The sequence below is a fragment of the Diabrotica undecimpunctata genome, chromosome 10 (assembly GCF_040954645.1).
Source record: "Diabrotica undecimpunctata isolate CICGRU chromosome 10, icDiaUnde3, whole genome shotgun sequence".
Classification (NCBI taxonomy): domain Eukaryota; kingdom Metazoa; phylum Arthropoda; class Insecta; order Coleoptera; family Chrysomelidae; genus Diabrotica; species Diabrotica undecimpunctata.
In genome coordinates, this window is record NC_092812.1 from 74,713,721 (window position 1) to 74,736,526 (window position 22,806).

The 22,806-nt window shown below is 32.6% G+C and overlaps 1 protein-coding gene across 2 annotated transcripts in view; it reads left to right on the plus strand.

The window, feature by feature from the left end:
• mav (TGF-beta domain-containing family member maverick) overlaps nucleotides 1–22,347 on the plus strand; it is a 209,280-nt gene extending 186,933 nt beyond the window's left edge. The window contains exon 3 of one of the 2 annotated variants that reach the window (XM_072546745.1): nucleotides 19,501–22,347. In XM_072546745.1, coding sequence (XP_072402846.1) covers nucleotides 19,501–20,282 — 782 coding nt within the window. In that variant the 3' untranslated portion in view covers nucleotides 20,283–22,347. The remainder of the gene's footprint in view (nucleotides 1–19,500) is intronic. The other variant, XM_072546744.1, reaches the window with a different exon arrangement.
• The last annotated feature ends 459 nt before the right edge of the window (nucleotides 22,348–22,806 follow it).

The following is a 22,806-nucleotide window of genomic DNA, read 5'->3' on the forward strand; positions in this document are numbered from 1 at the left end:
ACCGTACTGCACTCTCAGTGTGACTTTAACTATAGATTGTCTGTTATCCGGCAACCCAATAATTTGAATTTTGTCAATTATTCTATTAGCTTGACGTAAATAGTTAGTTTATCTGCAAGTTGGAATTCCGGCCAATGGCCATATTCTTGGTTTTAGTCGTGATAGTTTTCAGGCCCATATCGTCGCTTTCCCTGGTAATTGGACATCACGATAACCAATAGACTCCCCCGGGGGATCAGGATTAAAGAGAGAGGACATTTTCTGGGCTGTGCACTAACATCACGGTGTCGTTTTGAGTTTACCATTTATTTTATGTCTTCTTTTTGCATGTTCTAGTGCTGTTTGAAATATGCATTCTAAGTAGTCATTGAACAGATTTGGCGATAAAACACATCTGATTACTTATAAAAACATAATAGACGCTATCAATTAAAATAAAAATCACAATTAATAACATACCTACTGTTAAAGTTTTTGTTTTTTAGTTTAAATTTATCCTTTACGCAATTAGCTACGCTTCTTTGCTGGTGGCATCAATTCACGTTGCACTCTGAAAGACAACCAACAAATCTTTCAATATTCAATAATAATAAAATAAAAGATATTTCCCATAGCCTCTAAATTAATTATATGAGACTTTCAAATTTTAATTTATAATGAGCAAAGATTCAGTGATCCAAATTTATTCACTAGCAAGTTTCTAATTGACGCATCAGTTAAAATATTAATAACCCCTTTTTGAATATTAGTATTTACACAAAATCAATATAAATGGAGATTGGGGCCCTGCTGAGACAATTATACCCTGTCGTAATATTTTTTGACCTATCTTTTCATGTGTTGCATTATCATCACCTCATCTGAATAAGATTTATCGATATGGCGTTTAAGAAGTTTCTCATGCAAAGTCTTAAAGTTAAGCACCCTATAAGCGCATTGTGCATCAGCAACGAGCTGGGTGTGCTACAGTCCGGAGGCTAACAAACTTATTTGGTTAGCGCAGTCCTAAACACCCAGAAGATATTCACCTAAAAAGCCATGCACGCTTGGAGCTATTTTAAATTGGGACCTTAATTTTTTTTATTTTTTACCATTATTAAAATAGGTGGAACCGAGTTAATGACCACTAAAACAAAAGGTATACTACTATACAGTACAGGACTTGGTTGAATCAAAATAAATAAATATATAAGAAATAAATAAGTCAAATAGTATATATCGACATTTTTTGATAAAATGAGACACAGTTTAAAAATTTTTAGACAAAATAAATTTTTATTACTATTAGTGAATCAAACTAACAAAAACCATATGGATCTAAGTAGAGTGCATGTGTTCATTGCATTTTTGGTATTTACTATAATATTATCGCGATTGTTTTTATAAAGTAGAGAGTCAAGACAAGAGAGGAAAGACGGAGGGCCGATAAAATATGCTAAACAGAGAAAAAAAAAATACGAAAACAGTAATATACAGAAAATGGAATAAAATCTTCAAAACACGATATAAGGGAAGCCTATAAATTTCTACGCAATCTAAAAGAAGGATAAAATCCCCGAACAAATCTATGCAGAAATAAAGAAGGGCAGATAAAGTAAAAGTAGTTAAAAGCTCTTTTAGGGACGCAAGAAAATGAAGAACATATGGACACACGGTACATTGAGGGAGACACCGAAAATATAGAACCCCCGAAGATGAAAGAGATAAAACAAGCAATACGAGCACAACGAAATAACAAGGCTCCAGGTAATGACAACATTTCCTCTGAACTATATAAATTAGGTGGCAAACACATCATAGTAGGACCAATGTATGCGCTCATAAACAAGATTTGGAATGATGAAAAGATCCCTAGCGACTGTAAAACCGAGACTATATGCCCAATCTATAAAAAAGGGGATAAACTGAAATGCGAAAACTATCGCGGCATAACTCTCTTGTGCACAGTGTAGAAAGTTTTTACTTACATACTCAACAAATGACTCTAACAATTAACTGAAAATATTGTCGGGATGGTCAAACCGGTTTTCGACAAGGAGGATCTACTACTGACCAGTTACTTACAGTGAAACAAATTATAAACAAATCTTGGGAATGCGACATTAACGTCCACAACATATTCATAGATTTTAATCAGGTCCAAGTCTCAATTAATAGACACAAGTTATATCAAATATTATATAGTTTTAACATCCCCCAAAAATATATCCGATTAGTAAAAGCAACAATGGACTCATTAACAGGGACTGTCAGAATACAAAATAAGCTCTCTGAGAAACTTTCAATGGTCAAAGGATTAAAGCATAGATACGGGCTGGCACCTACACTATTTAACCTGTCTCTCAAATATGTGATAAGACAGTTGAATATATGAAGAGCTAATCTCCTGACAAATAAATCAATACAGACTGTCGCCTATGCCGATGACATCAGCATGATATCTCGCAAAACGGAAAGGCGGCAGAAATATATTTACAATTAAAAACAGGAGCAAAAGAGACTGGACTAGAAATAAATATTCAAAAGAGCTAGGGGAAACATAAGCACAGTTGAATTAGAGGACGATACTGGGAAATAAAGCTTGTTTTTTACTCGTCCATGTATTCCGCTCCAAAAACACACACTGATTATCAAAAATCAGGGTCTACAAAACTATTATCAGACCAATAGTATGCGGGACATTATTGATGACAGAAAACACAAAAAGAAAGCTGGAAAAAGTCTTTGAAAGAAAACTCCTAAGGAAGATATTTAGACCTATTAATAAAAACGAAGTATAGAGATCCAGATACAATCATGAACTCTACCAACAATTTAGAGGCACCGATCTCAGAATTGGTTAACCTTCAGAGACTTGGATGGGCTGGTCATGTAGTGAGAAAGAAGGTCGAAAGATTGTCGAGAAGAGCCCTAGATAGTAACATGCCGTGCGCAAGACCAAAAGAAGGCCACTAAAACGATTTAAACTCATGCGTAAAATTTGCTAGACATGAGAACTTTGAGAAGGTCGGCGCGGGGCCGGCAAGATCGGTGACATAGTTTGGAGAAGGCTGGTATGTTTTTATTACTGACCTCTTCTTTCAGTATTGGTAACCAGAGCCTGATTTAATAAGCAAACAAATTGTGCTCCATATCTAGGCATATAAATATTTAGGTACAAAGATAACTGTCAAATGTGACCATTCTTTGGATCAAATGTAGAATATAGAAAGCACACTTTTAGAGGATGTCGAATTTATTTGCTAATGATGTACTTTAAAAACCTTACTAATCTAAAAAAAAGGCTTTTGAAATGCGGCTTTATAAAATAATGTTCAGGATTTTCTAAAAGAATCGTATACCCAATGAAGAAGTATTTAGAAGACTTCATAAATATTTGGAAGTCTTTCAAACAGTTCAAAATCGAAAGCTGCGTATCTAGGTATATAAGCTAAGTAATGCAGAAGGACAACAGATATAGTGTTAAAACACTAATAATACAAGGAAAAGTATCTAACAGAGGGAGTCATGGAAAAAGAAGAATCTCCTGACTCAAGAACCTGAGGACATGATTTCAAACAAATGCTACAGAGCTTTTCCTTGATGCTGTCAATGTATCTATGGCCATATAGTTGCCAACATTCTGTAATGAATCAACACTCACAGAAGGAGATGAACAAGAGAAGTGACTGCAGCTAACAAAATTTTTATTTTAGTAGAAGTGGTCCTGGTTAATAAATAAAAGAAAAAAATGGCTTTTTTGTTTGAGATTTAAGTAAAACAAAATAGATAATATTCTTAAAGATAACTGACAATCTTAAAAATAATAACAGAAGGAAAAACTAAAACAAACGCCGAAGAATAGACACAACGAGCAAAAACTTTTATTTCGTATTATTTTGTATGTAAAAATGTATCTTGTGAAGACTTATTTCTTCATATAAAATATGCCATAAATTTGTAAAACACACTTTTCATTAACGGTTCCGCTTCTAAGCCTGAAACCGTTTTCAACACGTAATCTTAAAATAAACCACGTCTCATAATTACTTACTTTGTAAACAAGATAAAGCAACAGAAAGAAAGAAAATGTGAAATAATTATTTAAAGATATCTTCCCCATGTATCAAAATATGGTAAACAAAAGGCCGCTTTTCATGCCATGTGGTTAAAGAGTGCTAGAGACCACCTATTGTTAACATATACTTAAAAGTAGAATAACCAAACGATTGTGTTCACATTATCATACAATCATAATGACTGTAAACATAATTTCAAGAGGGTATTCTTACCGATCCATGCGATCTGAAGCACCTTCATCTTAAAAAAAACAATGATTCGGAGCACTGACCTATTTTGTTTGTTTTGAGTTGGACATTCATAGAAGATATTTCGGTAGTTCATAGGAAAAAGCGTCGCTTCCGGAAAAACAAGCAGAAGAATGTGGAAATGTAAATATAAACTACGGATTCCTAATAAATGAGATACGTCAGTCACTTTTATAGAGTTTCTCGACCGTTGACATTTACTGAAGAAAAATAAAATTATTATCAACTGGTAATATTTGTTTTTAAAAATTATTGGGGAACATTTTCTTTGAAGTTTTTTAAATTTTTTCCAACAAAATAGTTTGAAAGCAGTATATACAGTGCCTTTAAGATAAAACTATTCCCCTTAATAACTTTTGAACTTCTAATTTTTAGGAAAAGTGCAAAAATACGTTAATTAATATTTGAAGGGGGAGAAATTATGTCATATTTAAGCTTGATATGAGAGGCAGCCTCTCACCCCCGGATCATCTCTTTATTATTTTAAATTCCTGCCCCCTTTTTTATTTTATATTTGGATTCTCCATTTTTTGTGCTGATTTCAAAAATGTGTAATACATTCGGCTTGAAGTGATTAGTTTATGAGATAAGGCAATTTTTCTTTTAGATAGTATCTCTCTCCTCTTAAGTGACTGTAAGAAAATAGGTTATAACTAAACTAAATATTTAACCGTACTATTTGTAATACCTTTAAAAACCAAGAAACAAAAAACTTCACTTTTTATCAAAGATTTTCGATATTTGGATATTCATTTTAATTGGTTAATAGTCAATGCCAATTTGTTACAACTTATAACAGAGAATTTTGATACGTGTGCAATTTGATCGCTAAAATAGTTTAGACTTTACCAAAAATAATCGAAATTGTTGATTTATGCTACAAAAATATTAATTGTGCAAGAGCTGCTGCTAGAATTTTTAATGAAACACGCCACAATAGACGTGCAACTCATAAGTATGTGATTGAACTGATGCAGAAATTTAGAGCAACAGAGTCAGTTTGCAATAAAAAACATAAGCGACAAGGACTCATAAATAACGAAGCAATCCAAGTAGCCGTTTTAGGGCAAGTTAACTTAGAGGGTGAGCAATCACAGTCACTTTCAACAATAAGCAGAACAATCAGTGTTTCACCTTCTACAGCCTTCCTAATCTTCCATAAATTTGAGATCCATCCATACAAAATTAAAAAAAGAGTTAAATGAAAATTTTGATCGTCGTCTCGAATTTTGCGAATTAATAATGCAATGCATTGATCTGTTTCTTCACGTATCCGTCTATCAATTACTCTCTACCATATTTTCATGGTGTGACTAAGTAGTTTTACGGCCCTGTAGTTTGTACATTGGTGTACATCTCCCTTGTTTTTGTAAACAGGTATGAATATGCTCCATTCGTCTGGCATTAATTCAACTTCCATAATTCTATTAAATAAACCAGTTAACCAACTTGTTCCGGTCTCTCCTAATGCTCTCCACACTTGCCCAAGTATATCATCTGGTCCAACTGCTTTTCATTTCTTTTTCTTACACTATTAAATTTTCTATTTTTTGTTAATCTAACCTTTTTGAAGTAAAGCTTCTGAACGAACACGATCGCCAAAAAAGAAGAGAAAATATCTGCAACAGCAAGTAAGGTGATCCAGCACTACCATAAATAAAGAAAGGAAATCATTTTGACCAGATACCTCTGAAGAAGTATGGACATCATTAGAAGAGGCGGCAACAAGTTGGGCAACAGTTTTGGTTGTTGAATTAATGAAGATATACGGTCGAAGTCGATCATCTAAAGAGGCAATTTTCATTAAAAGACATCTGATTGGAATACAGGATTTACTGATCTTGAGAAAGCCTATAGTATGGCATACAGCTTATTGTATCATCTTTTTTTTGTCTCGGTTTTTATTCAGTCAAGTTTTTTATATTATCAGTCTGCAATTCTCCGAATTAAAAAAACAAACATTCCATATTTTTATTTAGGTCAAATTATTTGTTCCCCCATACTATAAATAATATTGAATGCTTTACAGGATGTTTGTTTAAAAGACAAAATGCAATTTTACCATCGTCGACATTTATTTTGTCTTTTATTTTCTGGAGTCCTCAAGTCGGGATAGAATTTTAATTATATTCGAACTTTTACATGTGTATATCTTGTAACCAGATACTCTTCACTCTCTCTTTCATGCCAATTTTAAGGTAGCGACACCCGCCAAGAAAAAAAGATGCGTCACATTTCCTATTCACATGGTGAGCTTGTTAACTCAATACGGTCCATAAAAACTTTATGGCGTTTACTATTGCCGAGATTCTGGCTTTTCAATCATTTTTGACTCCCCTTACAGTTTTTTTTTTAAACAAAAAAGTCATTAACACACAATATTTATATTTTTTAACCGTTGGTTCCTGTATTTTATTAACACGTGGAGTTTTTATGAAAAAGATTTAATGCGTTATCGTGTCCAAAGAGAATCGAGAGGAAATTATTTGTTTTAATAAATTTGTTAGATACAATAAAACAAAAATATATAAAAAAAAAACCATGTTTGGCGGTGTAAGAGTATTGACACTCATATCAAATTTTCATTTTAATGGAGTAACAGACTGAATTCTCTCAACGACCTGAAATTGTCAAACAAAAACAATCAAATCCGAAACAAAACTTTTAAGTAGAAATTCTTTTGGGAATAAATATAAGGGCTAAAGCTTTTTGATCAGGATTAGTGGAGTCTTAGGTTTCTTCTGCATCGTTGGTATAAAAATTCATTTCTAGGAGTTCTGCGAGTCTGTTTGCTTTTTGTATTATCTCGCGCAAACTTTCATCTTTCTTTCTAATAGTATTAACTACCGAAACAAAAAAAGGAAAAACCAAGAGAGACGTGGGATGAAATAATCGGGAAGATATTGAAGAGAAGAGGAGTGACATGGACAGACGCAAGAAGGTTGACACGAAACAGCGAAGAATTAAACCTTACACCACCATTATATGGTAAAAAGGTTTTTGATATTATATATATATATATATATATATATATATATATATATATATATATAAATATATATATATATATATATATATATATATATATATATATATATAAATATATATATATATATATATATATATATAAATATATATATATATATATATATATAAATATATATATATATATATATATATATATAAAAGTAAAAGTAAAAAGTAATGGCATGTCTCGCAAAACAGAAAACCAAAAATGGTATATCGATGGAAGGCAACCGTATATACGTATTTCTGACTATTGGTCGTCCTCAGTACGGTGCAGCCAAGTTAGAAAAGGAGCATATTAACTTGGGAAAGCATATATATATATATATATATATATATATATATATATATATATATATATATATATATATATATATATATACTTTAACAAACATTGAAGCTGTTTTTTGCCTTATGCAATGAAATTCTTGTAAAAGAGATTGAGCCTTTTGTTTATTTCCACCATTAGTTGCATCTTTTACGAGGACATTTGTTTTCTCACAAGTGGAAGAGGTACCTATACGGGGTGCTGTAAAACTCACTTTAAGATTGGTTATAAAAATTTGATGACCGCAGACTGGTGGTTTGGCATAGTCTTGACAATACCGTTCCAAAAATGCTCTGTGGATTCAATTGTTCCACTAAAAATTTGTTATCCCAAACGCTGTACATGACTGGGTGTAACACCAAATGCATTACAGAAAGTTTTTAAGCAATCCTTAATTTTAAAACCACCGGAAAGCAAAAGTAAGTAGGTAAAGCTGTGTTTCCGACTTCTTTTGGCTAGATGATTGCTTTTGCTGGCTTAACGTCTTTAAGCACCTCTGATATGTCTTCGCTGGAGAAAGGGTGTGAATGTTTCTAAGGGTGTGAAATCTATTGTAGTTTTTAGTATTAGGTGTTATCGACTACTACAAATAAGCTGAAAAATATGAACTTTTACATCTGATCATTCAGGGAAAGATCCAAGGTAAAAGTGATCCTGGTAGAAGAAGAACATTATGGCTGAAAAATCTAAGACAATGGTACGGAAAATCGACTACATCATTATTTAGAGCTGCTGTCAATAAAGTCACGATAGCGAACTACTGTTCGCTGCGCACAGTTGAGACTTGGTGCTCAAGGTGTTGGGCCCTATGTGCCCGGGTTTTTTAGGTTTTTTTAATTTTTTGGTGGCTTGCGTCGGTTTTTTGTTGGCATTTTTAATTTTTGTTTTTTATGTTTTTTTGGTAGGATGTCCTGAAAAATTATATCATAATTAAAGGAGCCTGCACAGTTTTATTGCGCTTGTCTATGTTGATAGAGCTACGAACTATCCTCTTTTACTTTCTCTCTAATGTTTGTTTTTATTCTCTCTACGGTTTATTATATTATCTCTCCGGTTACATTTCTATTTTATTCTCTGTCTAGAGTTTATTTCAATTATCTGTATAGTTTTCTCTCAAAACAACTAGGACACGGCATTTACATATGACACTAACAATTTTGAAATTCATGACAATCGCTTACTCTGTTTATGGGATACTCATTATATCACATGTTATTATATTGATATGGGATATTCATTATGCTTTCTGAGAATAAATATTCTACCTCAAAGGTGAGAATTTATTTTTATTATTTAAAATGATTTCAGAATTAGTAAATTCACGAATGATCGTGGAGAACAATTATTAACAAGAACTTCAAAATACCACAAAAATGTCCACTTTTGAATGTTGTCATTGTAAAGACGCAAAGATATTTCTAAAAACTACAAAAAATTTCTGAAAATTATACAAAATTTTTCTTGTGGTCAAAATTTTCACCAAATATGATTTATTTTCGAACAGCATTGGAATCATTAGTCACAATCGAAGGTCAAAGTATCTATTATAAATATGTATATAGCGTGCATTAACTAGAATATCAGGTTTTAAATTCTAGGTACTGTTCTTTTTTAGTCTGAAATTTTCAGAACAATATTTTTTTTAGATAAAGAATGTGAATCATTATTATTTAATATCTTGTCTTACCGAACATTATATTTTAGGAGATGAGTAAATAAAAAAGTACAGATAATTGATGGTGTGGTACTCTCTCGCATTTAGCATGCGTGGTAATATAATTCAATAGTATTACCATTAAGAAGAGTACCTTATTGCAACTTATGTAAAATTTTCAAATTGTCTTTTCCCATACAGGGTCAAGAGGAAATGTGTGGAAAGGATACATAAATTCTCACATTTATTAATTGTATAGTTGAAGATGATGATAAGAGAGAAACTACAGCAGTACTACAAAGAGAAAAACCGAATTAAAACTGGAAGAAGAAAGCTAAAGACAAAAACAAAGAGTTATATTGCATTTGTAGCTTTGTAATCAACTGGGTGATGTTCAGTACGTTTACGTATTTCCTAATTACTTTCAGTAATTAATTGTTATAAGGAAGACCAAAGTGCAGATGGGAAGATCAGGTCAGAGAAGTTATCAACAGAATGAAAAACTGATTCCATTTTTTTTTGTTTCTTGCTATATTTATTTATTTAGAGCCTGCAAATTTTTAAGTTCTTCTGTCCATCGCATTTTTCTAGTCCTGTTGTCGTCTTCTGTTTCCTGGCGTATGAGCGTCGTGTCTTTTTGACATATGATGTAGGTATATATTGACATGTGAAGTATTGTTTGACGTCATTCATCTCTTTTTCAACTGTTTGAATGCACTCATATACAGATGTGCCTATCTTTGGCGTATGGACGTCTTTCTCTGGGCCTTTTTCCTTCAAGTCTTTTCTGTACTACCAGGTTTTCGAACGAAACGATATTCTTTCTATTTGTCTATTCGCGAGTGGTGTGTGAATGGTAGAATGATTGCATTGATCTTCTCTTCTCAGAATCGAAGTCACTTTAGCGTTAAAATCTCCAATTATATTGTGTGGAAATTTCCTTCTATAACTGTGTAGAATTCGTCGATTTCCTCCTCTGAACACTGACTAGTTGGGACATACACCAGTATTGTGTTGAATTTTATAGGTTTGGTGTTAAGATTGACTGTATGATTCTGCTATTCACAGTGTGTAATAGCAGAGTACATACTTTTTATATCGGTATTACCCTAGCAGTGCAGTGATATAAATGAAGACTTTGAAGAACAAAATTCATATGAAATTGACCATCTGCAATTGCAAGAATTTGTAGAGGTAATCACAACATTTAGAACAAGAAGTTATATCACTGTTTAAACAAGCAAAAACTATACAAGTTATTATAAGAATAATCTTCATTCTAAGAATAGATAATCTTTATTACATATTTCCTCAGCATAAATATTTAGCTGATTTTTTGTATCATTTAGTTGTTTTTCTCACCTTATACCCGAACCCGTTATTCCACAAAGATTTCGTTTCGCACGTTCTTGGTTATTTCCATAAACTTGCAAGCAATAATAGTTGTATTTATTCTACAAATTAGAAAAATGTAAAAACGTAAATTCCATAATTTCGATGGAGGTATGTATTACCATATATTATTGATTATTTAGTCGTAAAACAGAAAATATTCTAAAAACCCACCTGTACTTTCTTTTTTACAAAGATGTTTAAAAAGGAATGTGTTAATATCCATACAAATAGGTAAGTCAAGGAAAATTGTAAAATACATTCGATTTATGATGATATGCAGTGAGCTTGCATACCAAATCAACATAAAACTAAAGAAAACCTTGTAACCCTGTAAGTAAACAGTTGAAAACTAATAAAAAAAAGTCAATAAAATTTTAAAATGCAGGAAATATACTGAAAAATAGAATACTAACTATTGAGTATGAGATATCAGACAATCATCTAGTATCATAGCTATCTTTGAAGATTATCTATAAGAAATGTGGGTTATAAAGGAGCCCTGACGAAAATCGGTGGTTTCGATCTACATCGCCTATATGAAAAAGTTTAAAGAGAGAATTAAAGAGAGAGAATTCGCATAAGTGAGAAAAACTCTTAACACCAAACTGGCGCAATCAGTTTGGTTGTACCGGTTTGGCTGATAGGGGCACAACTATCAGCTAAATGCTCTTCATGTGGGAGTCCTGGGTAATAGAACTCCAACATGGTTCCCTAACCGATTCAAATTCAGGACAGCATGATTGGCTTTATTCCTGTAATCCTCTAGTGACTCGTCCGCGAATCTAAAGTTGCTTACTTGGGCCTCAAGCCACCTCAAACCAAGTTTGTTTTGTTAATTTTTTTTTGGCCTAGGCCGTTTTTTGTTAGATTTTTTTTTTGTAGGATGTCTATATAAAAGGTCCTGTTGTGATTTCGTTGGTCCTTACCCCTGACCCACACAATGCCGCGATTGCAGTGTTTGTCGACTAATTAGAGCTACGAACTATTATCTGTTGGTTTGTTTATTTTTCTCTCTGGTTTTTTTTTGTTTTCTCTCTGGTGATTTTGTTTGTTTCCTTGTTTGATTTTCTCTCCAGTATTTATTTTATTTTCGCTCACTACTTTTTATTTTGTTTGACTTCACTTTTATTTTGTTTCTTTATATATTTCGCTATTTGTTGATTGCTACTAACAGCAAAAATACATACTGCAATATAATATATCCAACTCTTCCCTCTACTCCCCCAAAGGAGAAAAACTTCATCTCTCCGAAAATTTATACTATGTAAGTTAGATATGATTTGCCTTTAACCGTTGCCGGTATTGTTTGTATTAAAAAAAAAGTCGCTATAAAGGGCACCTTAGCGTGAAGCGTGTGTCCATGTTCAACCTTTTTTGTACAGTCACCAATAGAATTTTCAGTGAGAAGGTTGGGAAATTGAGTGACTGAACGAAATAGAAAATTGCGAGATGTAAATTTAAAGTATAAAAGTTAACTGTTTTTACTTAATCAACCAATTGGCTGGTTAAATAGGTCGTGAACCTAAGGCCAAAAAAACCTTCAAAAATGATAAAAATAATAACGGATTACATTACACTGACACCAAGAAACAAAGGAAGAAACCTCCATCTGTTCCTAGGAAAAGATGATCGAGGAAGATAGAAGAGGACATAAAAATAATGAAAATACCAGACTGGAAGACAAAATGTAGAAACAGAAAGTATTGAAAAGGTATAAACAACGCTGGAAAGACACAAGAATAATTATGAGAAATAAATAAATTAAAATGGCCATAATCTAACAAGATTGGACGATTGTGATGATGGTTAAGGAGTTTCTAGAACGAAGAAGAATATATTAGAAACAATTTTTTAAACTGAAATTTATTTAATGCGTTTTTCAATTAATATGTTGTGAAATAATCATCAGACAACTAAATTTTTTCACTTGACTATTCAAGATTATAGCAATTACTATATTTTCTGTAGAGACGTTATGTGATATTGAACTGTATTTATAAATCCAAGTGTCCTCTGGATGCTACACGCTGAACATCTATTTTTAGAGATAGTAGAACTATTTGATATGAAATGTTAGGTTATACTTACTGTTTCTTTCGAAAACACCAGCTAACTTTATTAATTGCACTCAGATGTTTAGAGATAAAAAGAAGGTTCGACCTGAATGGTATGACAAAATACTATAAAATGTTATACACGGTGATCCATGACGGTAGGTAATAGGCTAACGAATACGATATATAATAATAATTAAAGAAAAGAAATACCAAAATAATATTTTTTTGTAATATAAATATGCGTTTATTTAATGGGAAAGTAATGTTCAAATCAAACTTGTTATCGATTATTACGGAAATGTGTAGAGAACGGTTGCAGCAAGTATCCTTTCCTATTTAATCTGTATGCAGAAGCTGCAACAGTTGGAAACGTTATGTAGTGGAAAAGAAAGACCTATAAATAACGTCAATACAATTTTTTTACTCAGTTTTAAGAGCTACCAAATTGTGTTAGCCCAGTACTAATGTGATTTAGAATTTATAATAAAAAGGGTATATGTTGAATATAAAAAATGAAGAGTACAGATAAGTCTGAAGAAAGGAGAATACAGAAATGAAAATGATCGCTATATGGAAGGAAAAATTCCTGTTCGTAGACATCGTTCTGTTGTAGAATGTATGGAGAACAAATTGAAGCTATAAATAACAAAGACAGAATAACTTAATATGAGTGTTGCTGTAAGATATACTTCTGTGCTTCGTTGATAACTCGTGTTAGTGGAAGAAGCATTTACAATATCAAAAAAGAAAAAGAACAAAGTAGAACGTTAAAATCGACAAAAAAGCGTAAAAACAGGGTGAGTCAAACCAATTCTAGAATAATTACTTTTTAAATGGGAATAAGCCACAATTAAAGGTTAAAGTTAGTTTATTGACGTTTCAATTTCCACTTCGGAAATCGTTCTCAAAATACAACCATTAGTATTTTGAGAACTAATATTGTATCCCTAATGTTTGTATTTTGAGAACGATTTCCGAAGTGGAAATTGAAACGTCAATAAACTTACTTTAACCTTTAATTGTGGCTTATTCCCAATTTAAATAGTAATTACTTTAAAATTCCACAAGAAAATAGCTTCAGAACAATTCTAGAATATTCATATATGACGAGGTTGTAAGAAATTCTCTACGGAGAATTGCTCATTGTGTTTTTTTATGAAACATTTGCCGCCACACTTAAAGCGTATACATAACTTCATATAAGGTAATGAGAATATACCGCCGTTGTCTCTTTCTGATTTATACAAGCTTCTCAAAGAAATCGGATAGCCGAAGAAGCATCATGGTGAAGCGAGTGGATATTATTCATTGGCGCCAAAATTATTTGACTATACAATGATTGCAATATCATATATTTGGACGAATCGTGGGCTAATGTTGGCCAATCTGTTAATTACGAATGGTGCGATACCACTATACAAAATAGCCGCGATGCTTTCCTCAAATGTTTAAGTACTGGTTTAAAAGCACCTACCAAACGAGGTCCACGATTTATGTTTTATTGCATGCAGATTTTTCAGGTGGTTTCCTTTCTGACACACAGCGTGCTGTTATGGCAAAGAAAAATGATAGAGACTATCACGATGAAATTGATGCCGCATATTTTAAGTCGTGGTTTAATTGGTGTGGAACCAAGTTAAGCGATAGGTAGCTACCCATAATACCATTTTAAAAACCAAGAGATGCGCCAGTTGATCGACGACGGTTTCGCATGCGTAACAAAGCAAAATTGGTGCAATTACGTCACTCATGTTGTTGAGAAAACGGAAACTGAGATATGAACCGTCGACAACTTGCAAGATGATGTAGATTAATTGATTATACACGTGAACACAGGGGACAGTAGTGAAAGCGAATCCCACATCTCGGATGTCGACGGCGACATTAGTATAATTAAATATCTGTGAGTAACCTCGATTATTTTATAACCAATGAAATACATTTATCAGTCCAATCAGAGTACGAGATTATTTGCACAGAGATGTGCACAGAAATCGAGTATTTTTGAATATTTTTCCGGTATAAAGATGTTCAATAGCTTATGAAAAGTTGGAATAGGAACGTGCAAATCGTTTCACTCTAAATCAAATCTTTTGGATGTCACACCTGTCCAAAATGTGAAAATGGTTACTTTGCAAACGTCAATAACTAAAAAACAATTGGACTTCGATATAGGATATGATACGCGAAATACATTAGCTATCGACATTTTACTAACCATAGTTTTTCCATAATCGATCGATGCAGTTCCCAGATCTGCCTCCCTGTATAGCTATCAAAAAATATAATTAATACACATTAATTTTGTTATTTTAGTTTAAAAACAAATAAAATATATTTGTTAGTTTAATAAAGTATACAATTTTAAAATAAAATCCTCGCTAAAAACTTAAGTCTTTGTATTAAAATTCAAGCCTCTTATGACTACTTGAAGACAATTATTTGGAAATATATGTATTTAAAAATAAATATCTAACGTCTCCCTGTTTTCTTCTAATTTGCATGGTAAATTAAAATAAAAAAAAGGTAGTTTTACTCATAATAGAGCCCCGCCGCCGTAGAGATTCTGTAGCCTGTTGCATTACTAGAAGAAATATCAGGAAGGTGGATAATTGCATACCCCGTAAATTTTCTTTATTAGTAATATGCTATGTTAAATAACATAACAATATTTATTTTTTTTTAACATCTCGAGTAAAGATATATATAACTATTTATTTTTTATATTCCAAAAATCACCCTGTAGAATAATCATATAGTTTATATGTAACGATTCCCCAAAACTGTGTCATAATCTAGATCAAAACGACGAAAACTATTACAGGACCTGCACACTAAGGCATAAAAAATAAATCAATATTAGTAACCTAATTCTTAATCAGATCAAATGGAAATGTAGTTGCCTACTGCCACTTTTGTTGTGCATTTTTTTCTTTTTTCAAGGAAACGTAGAACATGAGATATGAATCATTGTTTGTTTTTGTAAGTCGAAGAATATATCGCTTGTCAGAAAATTCAGCAGGAGGACTACAGTGTGTCACAAGGAATAAATAAAAATTAGTTTGAAATATCACAAAATCAATAGAAGCGTTAGTAAGATATATCAACAGATTTCTATCTAAGACAAAACAATCCTACCCTAAGAAATAATCAAGGGTAGGGTTCAATAAATAAGAATCACACTAAATTATGAGATCCTATCTCTCGTCATACTATTTACTCATCGATTGTCCTAGTTAATTCACTTGCGAATTAAGTAGTAGCACATTTGAAGCATGTCTGGCTTTCGTGTGGCTCCAATCAAGTACTCACTGTACCAACTCCTACTGAAGTGAACGCTCCAGCCCACTGAGGTACTCGGCCGACTTATATCATTATAAGCATTAATTCGAAAATTAAACGCAGAGTTTGTACTTATAATAAATTGATAATACTACAAATTGACAACTGACAGACTGTTGTAAACATTGTTGTTCTCAAACGAAAAAATTCTATTCTATTCTATTAATTTGTAATAACAGATTCTTACTACAAATGTGATGATAAATAAATTTTTATAACTTTTAATTCTATAGTACCTACGTCATTATTATAGGTTATATTATAAGATTATTAGCAAATATTTATTTGTGGTTTAGTTAAAAACGGATCTAAAGGAAAATAAGGAAATAAAAAATCCAGAAGTTTAGGAACCAAATTTCTTTCCATCCAACTTCATAAAACTGGCAGGATAGAGTTGGCAAAAGGACTTTCAGTGCAGCCTGTTCGATTCTATATTAAACTTCTTGTCGAAACCTATTTCTTTTAGATCACTACTCTCTTAATCTCCATTAGAGCAATGTTTTACTTTCGTTTACCACAATCAATTGATCAGGAACTTGCAGCTCTGCTGTTTTTCTAAGTTTCTCTTAGCAAGTATTTCTGGTATACAAAGTCCGCTTAGCAGTGTGTCTTCCATCAGTTCTCCCTCGAGAAGTAAATGGATGTTTCCGTGATATGATAACTTTACTAGTATCAATATCCTGTTCCCTCATCCTCGATCTTTTCTTTTTTAAACTCTAGATAAACATTGTACAGTTGCCTCAAGTTTCTTGGTGTTTACTGTAAGAGTACGACAATGGTCCTGTAATAATGGTATCTCTCCCGATGTTGTGGGGACTGATAACTCTTTCTTAGTCTGTTGGACATATTTATTTTTTGGAAGTAGTTACCTAGTTACCTTTTTTGTTACCTCGTGTTTTTTAGAATTAAGATCTATTTTTTTAGATTTAGAACAAAGATATACAAATTTACATGATATATTTCAGTCTAATTTCAATTCAAGATGTATTCAAAATTTAAAATGTACCTTCCAAACTTACTTATATTTTGAAATCGTTACACATATTATGACTGTAGTTTCACGTTTTCAGTCTAGAACACTGTCAAAGTTAATTAAGAAACAGTTTAGTAAGAAAAGCCACCATTCACAAGCAATACGTAGTTTATGTGAGTATTTATATTTAGATTTGACTTTAAGCTCACCAGCATTTTATGAATCATTTAAAAGAACGACGAAAATACGACTATATCCAATAGAATTGAGTTTACAACAAGTAAACGATTAAAATATTTATCGTTTATTAATTGTTAAGTTTGACGATAGAAAGATCGAAATTGAAAAAAATTAAACCCAAAATTATAAATAACCATTTGGTACTACACGGCTCGACAAATCATGTATAATATTTATAAAAGTAATTGAATGAAGGTTCACCGCTTATCATAAAACATTTGTGAACCCTGCAATCTCAAAAAAATCGTTGCAAGAACTTTCGCAGCCTAAAGACGTGTCTTGGCTTTCCACAGTGTTGATGATCCAGTTTTTTGTCACTCCATGCTTGCCTATGCATACTCTGAGGTATAATGATGCAACCATGTCTCATCACAGGTATTTTAAGAAATCATCTCCCTTTTAGATAGTGTGCCAAAGGTCTTTCACACACGTAAGATGGTTTGTTTTCTGAACTTTCGTCAAGAGGCGAGGAAGCCACCTTGTCGACACTTTTTGGTAACCTAAATCAGCTGAAATGATTTATTTGGCACACCCATACGATATTTCTACGCGTTCAACAATTTCCTATATTGTAAGGCGGCGTAGGTAACGGTCATACTAAAGAAATCTCTTGCAAAGTCTCTAAGAAAATTAGTCCCATTAGTAGATCAAGTAATGCTAATTCAATCAGCTGTATTACCAGTAGATATAAATATAATACAAGTATACGCACCAAATGTAAACAAAGAAAATATCATGAATGAAACATTTTACTAACTTGTATCAGAAGCCTTAGATATGACAAAAAACACGAACTTACTCTTATCATGGGGGACTTCAATGCAAAAGTGGGATCAGAAAGTACTCTCAATATTACTGGAAAGTTCGATCTAGGACAAGGAAATGAAAGAGAAAAATGGTTGGTGCAGTTCTGCCAAGAGGAAAAATTTGTTGTTATGAATACATGGTTTTGTCTACCAAAAGGTAGACTATATACTTGGAAGTCTCCAAGTGATGGAGCAGACATCCGAAAAAGAATTAAAGTAACAAAAAACCGATGGCTACAAGAATCCTGTTTAGAAATTGAGAAACTAGCTCAACCACACGACAGTTTCACGAAAATTACATAATAGAATTATTTAAAGATGACCAAAGAATCTCCTAAGAAATAACATCTAACCGAGATACTGGCCCACCGATTCTAATCTCAGAAGTTTAGAAGGTCATCGACCTAGCGAAACGAAGGAAGGCTTCTGATCCTGACGAAATACCTGCAGAATTGTTACATCTATTAGATGATGAGAGTGTTGCGATTATCATCTCCTTTTTTAACAAGATATAGAGCAGCGGTAAATTACCAAATTACCAGAAAACTGGTTAAAATTAATATTGATAACTATTCCCAAGAAAAGGAATGCCAGACAGTGTAGCGACTATCGAATAATCAGTTTAATGAGCCACAAGATCAAAATTTTTATGAAAATATTGCATTGTCGCATATATAAACTTTGTGAGTGGATAACTGGTGATGAGCGGTTTGGTTTGCTTGGAGTCAGTTGTTCTAGACATGTATGACATTAGATTGCTCAAAAATCTTTTCTACAAGCAGACGGCTTGTACTCAGATAGATCAAGAAGTTTTAGCTAAAGTTTCTATTAAGCGTGATGTCAGACAGGGATGTGTTGTCACCGATGTTATTTAACGCCTACACTGAACCAGTTTTTGAGATAGCGTTAAATAATCGTCGTGAAGGTGTTAAAATCAGTGGTGAAATTATTAATAACATCAGATACATAGATGACACCGCCCTAATTACAAAGAGTCTAGAATACCCTTAAATCCTGTTAAACTCTATATACAAGGAATGCACTGAAAAGGGCAACGTATTTTCTCTACGTAAGGAGTGCAAGAGATGGTCTTTTTTAAGGGTAAACTATAGATGTATTGCCGGGATAAAACGTTATTCCTAGCATCGTCCATCGGCTTCTAGTAAGCTTGGATTTGCAATTCGCCTAATTGCCAATCGAAACAACGTCTCCTAACTTCTCGTTTGCTTCATATATCGATATATCTTACACAGAACGGTTACTGACAGTTATTTATTGTGTTAAAATAAAAATATATTTATTTTAAATCATATAATTAAATTTATATCTTATCTTTAAAAACTAAATTTTAACGTAACATTTTTGTTTCAGATCGGAAAGTGGCGTGGAGGAGCAAAGTCCCCTCAGTTAGGCTGAGGTTTCCAGTGGCTCCTAACAGAGACGCAGAGCTGCAAAGTGCTCAGTTAAGGATACTGACTCCACCTCAATACAACGATGTTTCCAGTGTCAACGTTCAAGTAAATCTTGTTCTCGGTTCACGACGAAAACGACTTATAGAAGAAAGGACGTTTTACCTGTCCCGGAATTCATCAAAGTGGTGTGAGGCAGACGTTACTAGTGCAATGCAATTGTGGCTTAGTGGAGAAGTAAATTTAGGAATAGAATTAGTTTGTTTGGATAGGAAATGTAATTTAAATCCCTTAGAAGCTGGTATAACTACCTTAGTTCATACAAGCGAAACTCGAAGAGTGCGAAGATCTATTTATCACAAAGAGAGAAGAACTGACTGCCAGAAAGGCAGAAAAAAGAGAAGGTGCTGTAGACAAAATATGAAAGTAACTTTTAGTAAACTCGAATTTCCCGAAATGAATTTCATAGTCGAACCAAAGGTGTACGAGGCAGGATACTGCCATGGGCTATGTCCTCCGAACTTCAATCACGCAACCAATCATTCTAGGATACAAAGTCTCATGCATCAAATGGAGAAAAGAAACGCTTCTAGTAGAACTTCTAGAAGGATTATACCAAAAGCATGTTGTGCGCCCTCTAAATTAGGCTCTTTAGAAATTTTATTAGTTGATAAGGACGATCCTAGCAAACTTATGGTAGAAAAGTGGGATAATATGAAAGTAATAGAGTGTGCATGTTCTTAGTTATTTTAGAATTAGTTAATTTACATTGTGATTTAAAATAGTGCATTCGACATTAAAATTAGACAACTGAAATAGACATTGGTGCATAATAGCATTTTATAGGTTTTCTAACTATACAATTAATATTTCCAATGAATTCGAAATAAAATAGAAAAATGTTGTCCTTATTGGGACTACTCACTATAGATTACACTTACTAAATATTAAAGTATATAAATCCATTCTATAAAATAGCTAGAGTTCTCCACAAAATTATCGGAATACTTTTTTGATGACCTATATTTCTTTTGAGAAAGATGCCAAGCAATTAAATTTAAACAATTTTAATACATACGTATTCTAGCTAAACAAATTCATAACAACAATCCTCGTAGTTTCAAAACATATGAAGTTATTTGTAATGATATCCAATGAGTACCTAAACCAAAGTGAAAAAATATAATCCCAAAAGTAGTCTGGATTTTTTCTCTATTGTCTGATTTAGCGACAATGCATCATCGCTGGAATTATTGTTTGTAAAATTCTTCTAGGATACCACTTCGCTGAAGATTTCTTAAAAATTGTGTGGATTAATCATTGATCTTAAACTGTTGGGTGTGCCGCTGGTGAGGCGGTATCGCTTTCGTGGGTTCTTTCTCAAGTCTCATATCTTCGACACTATGTCACTAATGAAACAGGGTATTACTAAAACTACTATCGAAAGTCTTTTCTGGAAGATTTGTTTTGCAAATTTCATCTAACACAGAGGACAGACAACATTAGGTCTTAAGATTTGACGCAGATTTCACCTACACATATCTGATGATATGCTATAACCTTAAATTCGAGATAACATGCTCGTTTTTACGAATTTAAATAAAATTACTGACAAATAGTTGTAGTCCTGAGACATATACTGCCTTACATACATTTAAACTACATACAGCCTTTTTGGGAGATTTATTTTGTACATTTCTTTTATCGCAAAGGACAGAAGACAATAAATATTAATGTGTTATCCTCTGCAGGTATCAGAGTAGATGGTACCTTGTACCTTTATACGTTGAAAATCAGTGGAAAAATATGCAGACACGTTTTGTTGGTTTCTGGGTTTAAGTTTATACACACATACGCATGATTGATGAGAGGCAACAACCTTGAAATCGCAAGACCACGCTACTCTTTACGAATTGGAATACAAAGACTGACAAATCGTTGTGCTTCTGAGGCATCTACTGTTGTATTCATATCTTGAGCAATTCAAATGTAAATAGTTGTTTTATACCTGCTTTAATACTTATAATCACAATGTCATCTTCTTCTGAGGCTCTGCTGTTTTTCGCTTATTTTAATGCCATTTCAATGTCTAATGATGTAATTGTAATGTTTTTAAGTCATTGTTACTGGTGGTATCTTTTTGTATAACACACTGTAGAAATCTCTTAAGATGTTGATTATTTTTTCTTTATCTGATGTTATTGTACCTTCTGCATCAAGGAGTTTATGAATATCTTTTGTTATCTGTGCTAGATTATTTCTCAATTTCGTTTAAGTTGTTATTATATTGTATCACTTCCGAAATAGTTTCTGTATTAATTTTCATACATTTTTCCTCGTCTCTTGATATTTCTTGTCGTATTAGTCCATATAGGACTAATGCCTGCCGTCTGCCTAATGTCTGCCGTCTTTAGTAGCGTACCTCTCGCGTTCCTTGTACCTACCTATTCACTAACTGTTGTTTGGGCAAAAGTTCAGTGAAAGGTGCAATAAAAATAGAATTAAAATAGCCAAGGTAAAGTTAGTAAAGTTAGTAGTAAACTCATCTAGTGTGACTTTAACGCTCAAAATTATAACTCTTTCTCAAAAAGTTTTAGCTCCTCAAAAATATACATATATAAACTTTTACTATTGATTTTTAGATATTAATTTATTGATAGCGACACTATTTTAAATCACATTGTTCATATTTTTGTACGGGTCGCGAACTGAGCATTTTTACATTTTCACTGTGATATAATTTAATCTTTTATTTTTCATTTCATGTATTGGAAAAGTATTATTTTTACCTGTTCACTTTTATATAATATTTAATTTTATATGAACTGATTTGTATCAGAATCTTTTATTTTGTTAAGTAAAGACTTTTTTAATAAACTGGTGTATTTTATTCCCTAATCATTTTCAGGAAAAAATATGCAATTGGAATGAAATATTACATGAGAGTAGAAATATTGAAATAAGGAGGAAAAATAACGAAAAAAATCATGTATATTTTAATGAATTAAGCAATAAGGCTATGTATATTTAAGAAATGAGATTTTATAAACCAAAAACTAAATATATAAGAATATATGGATATTATATAAAAATAAATGGATAGAGGGTTATCCAAAATGTAAAGAACGATTGCGGATCACGCACGCTGCCGAACCCCCACTGCCACGACTTCATGTGTGCCAAGTGCCAGTTACCTCTGTCTGTCGCATCAATGTGAGCCAAGTCTCGGTACTGTGTGGACACGCGTCTTTGTTTTATAACATTTTAT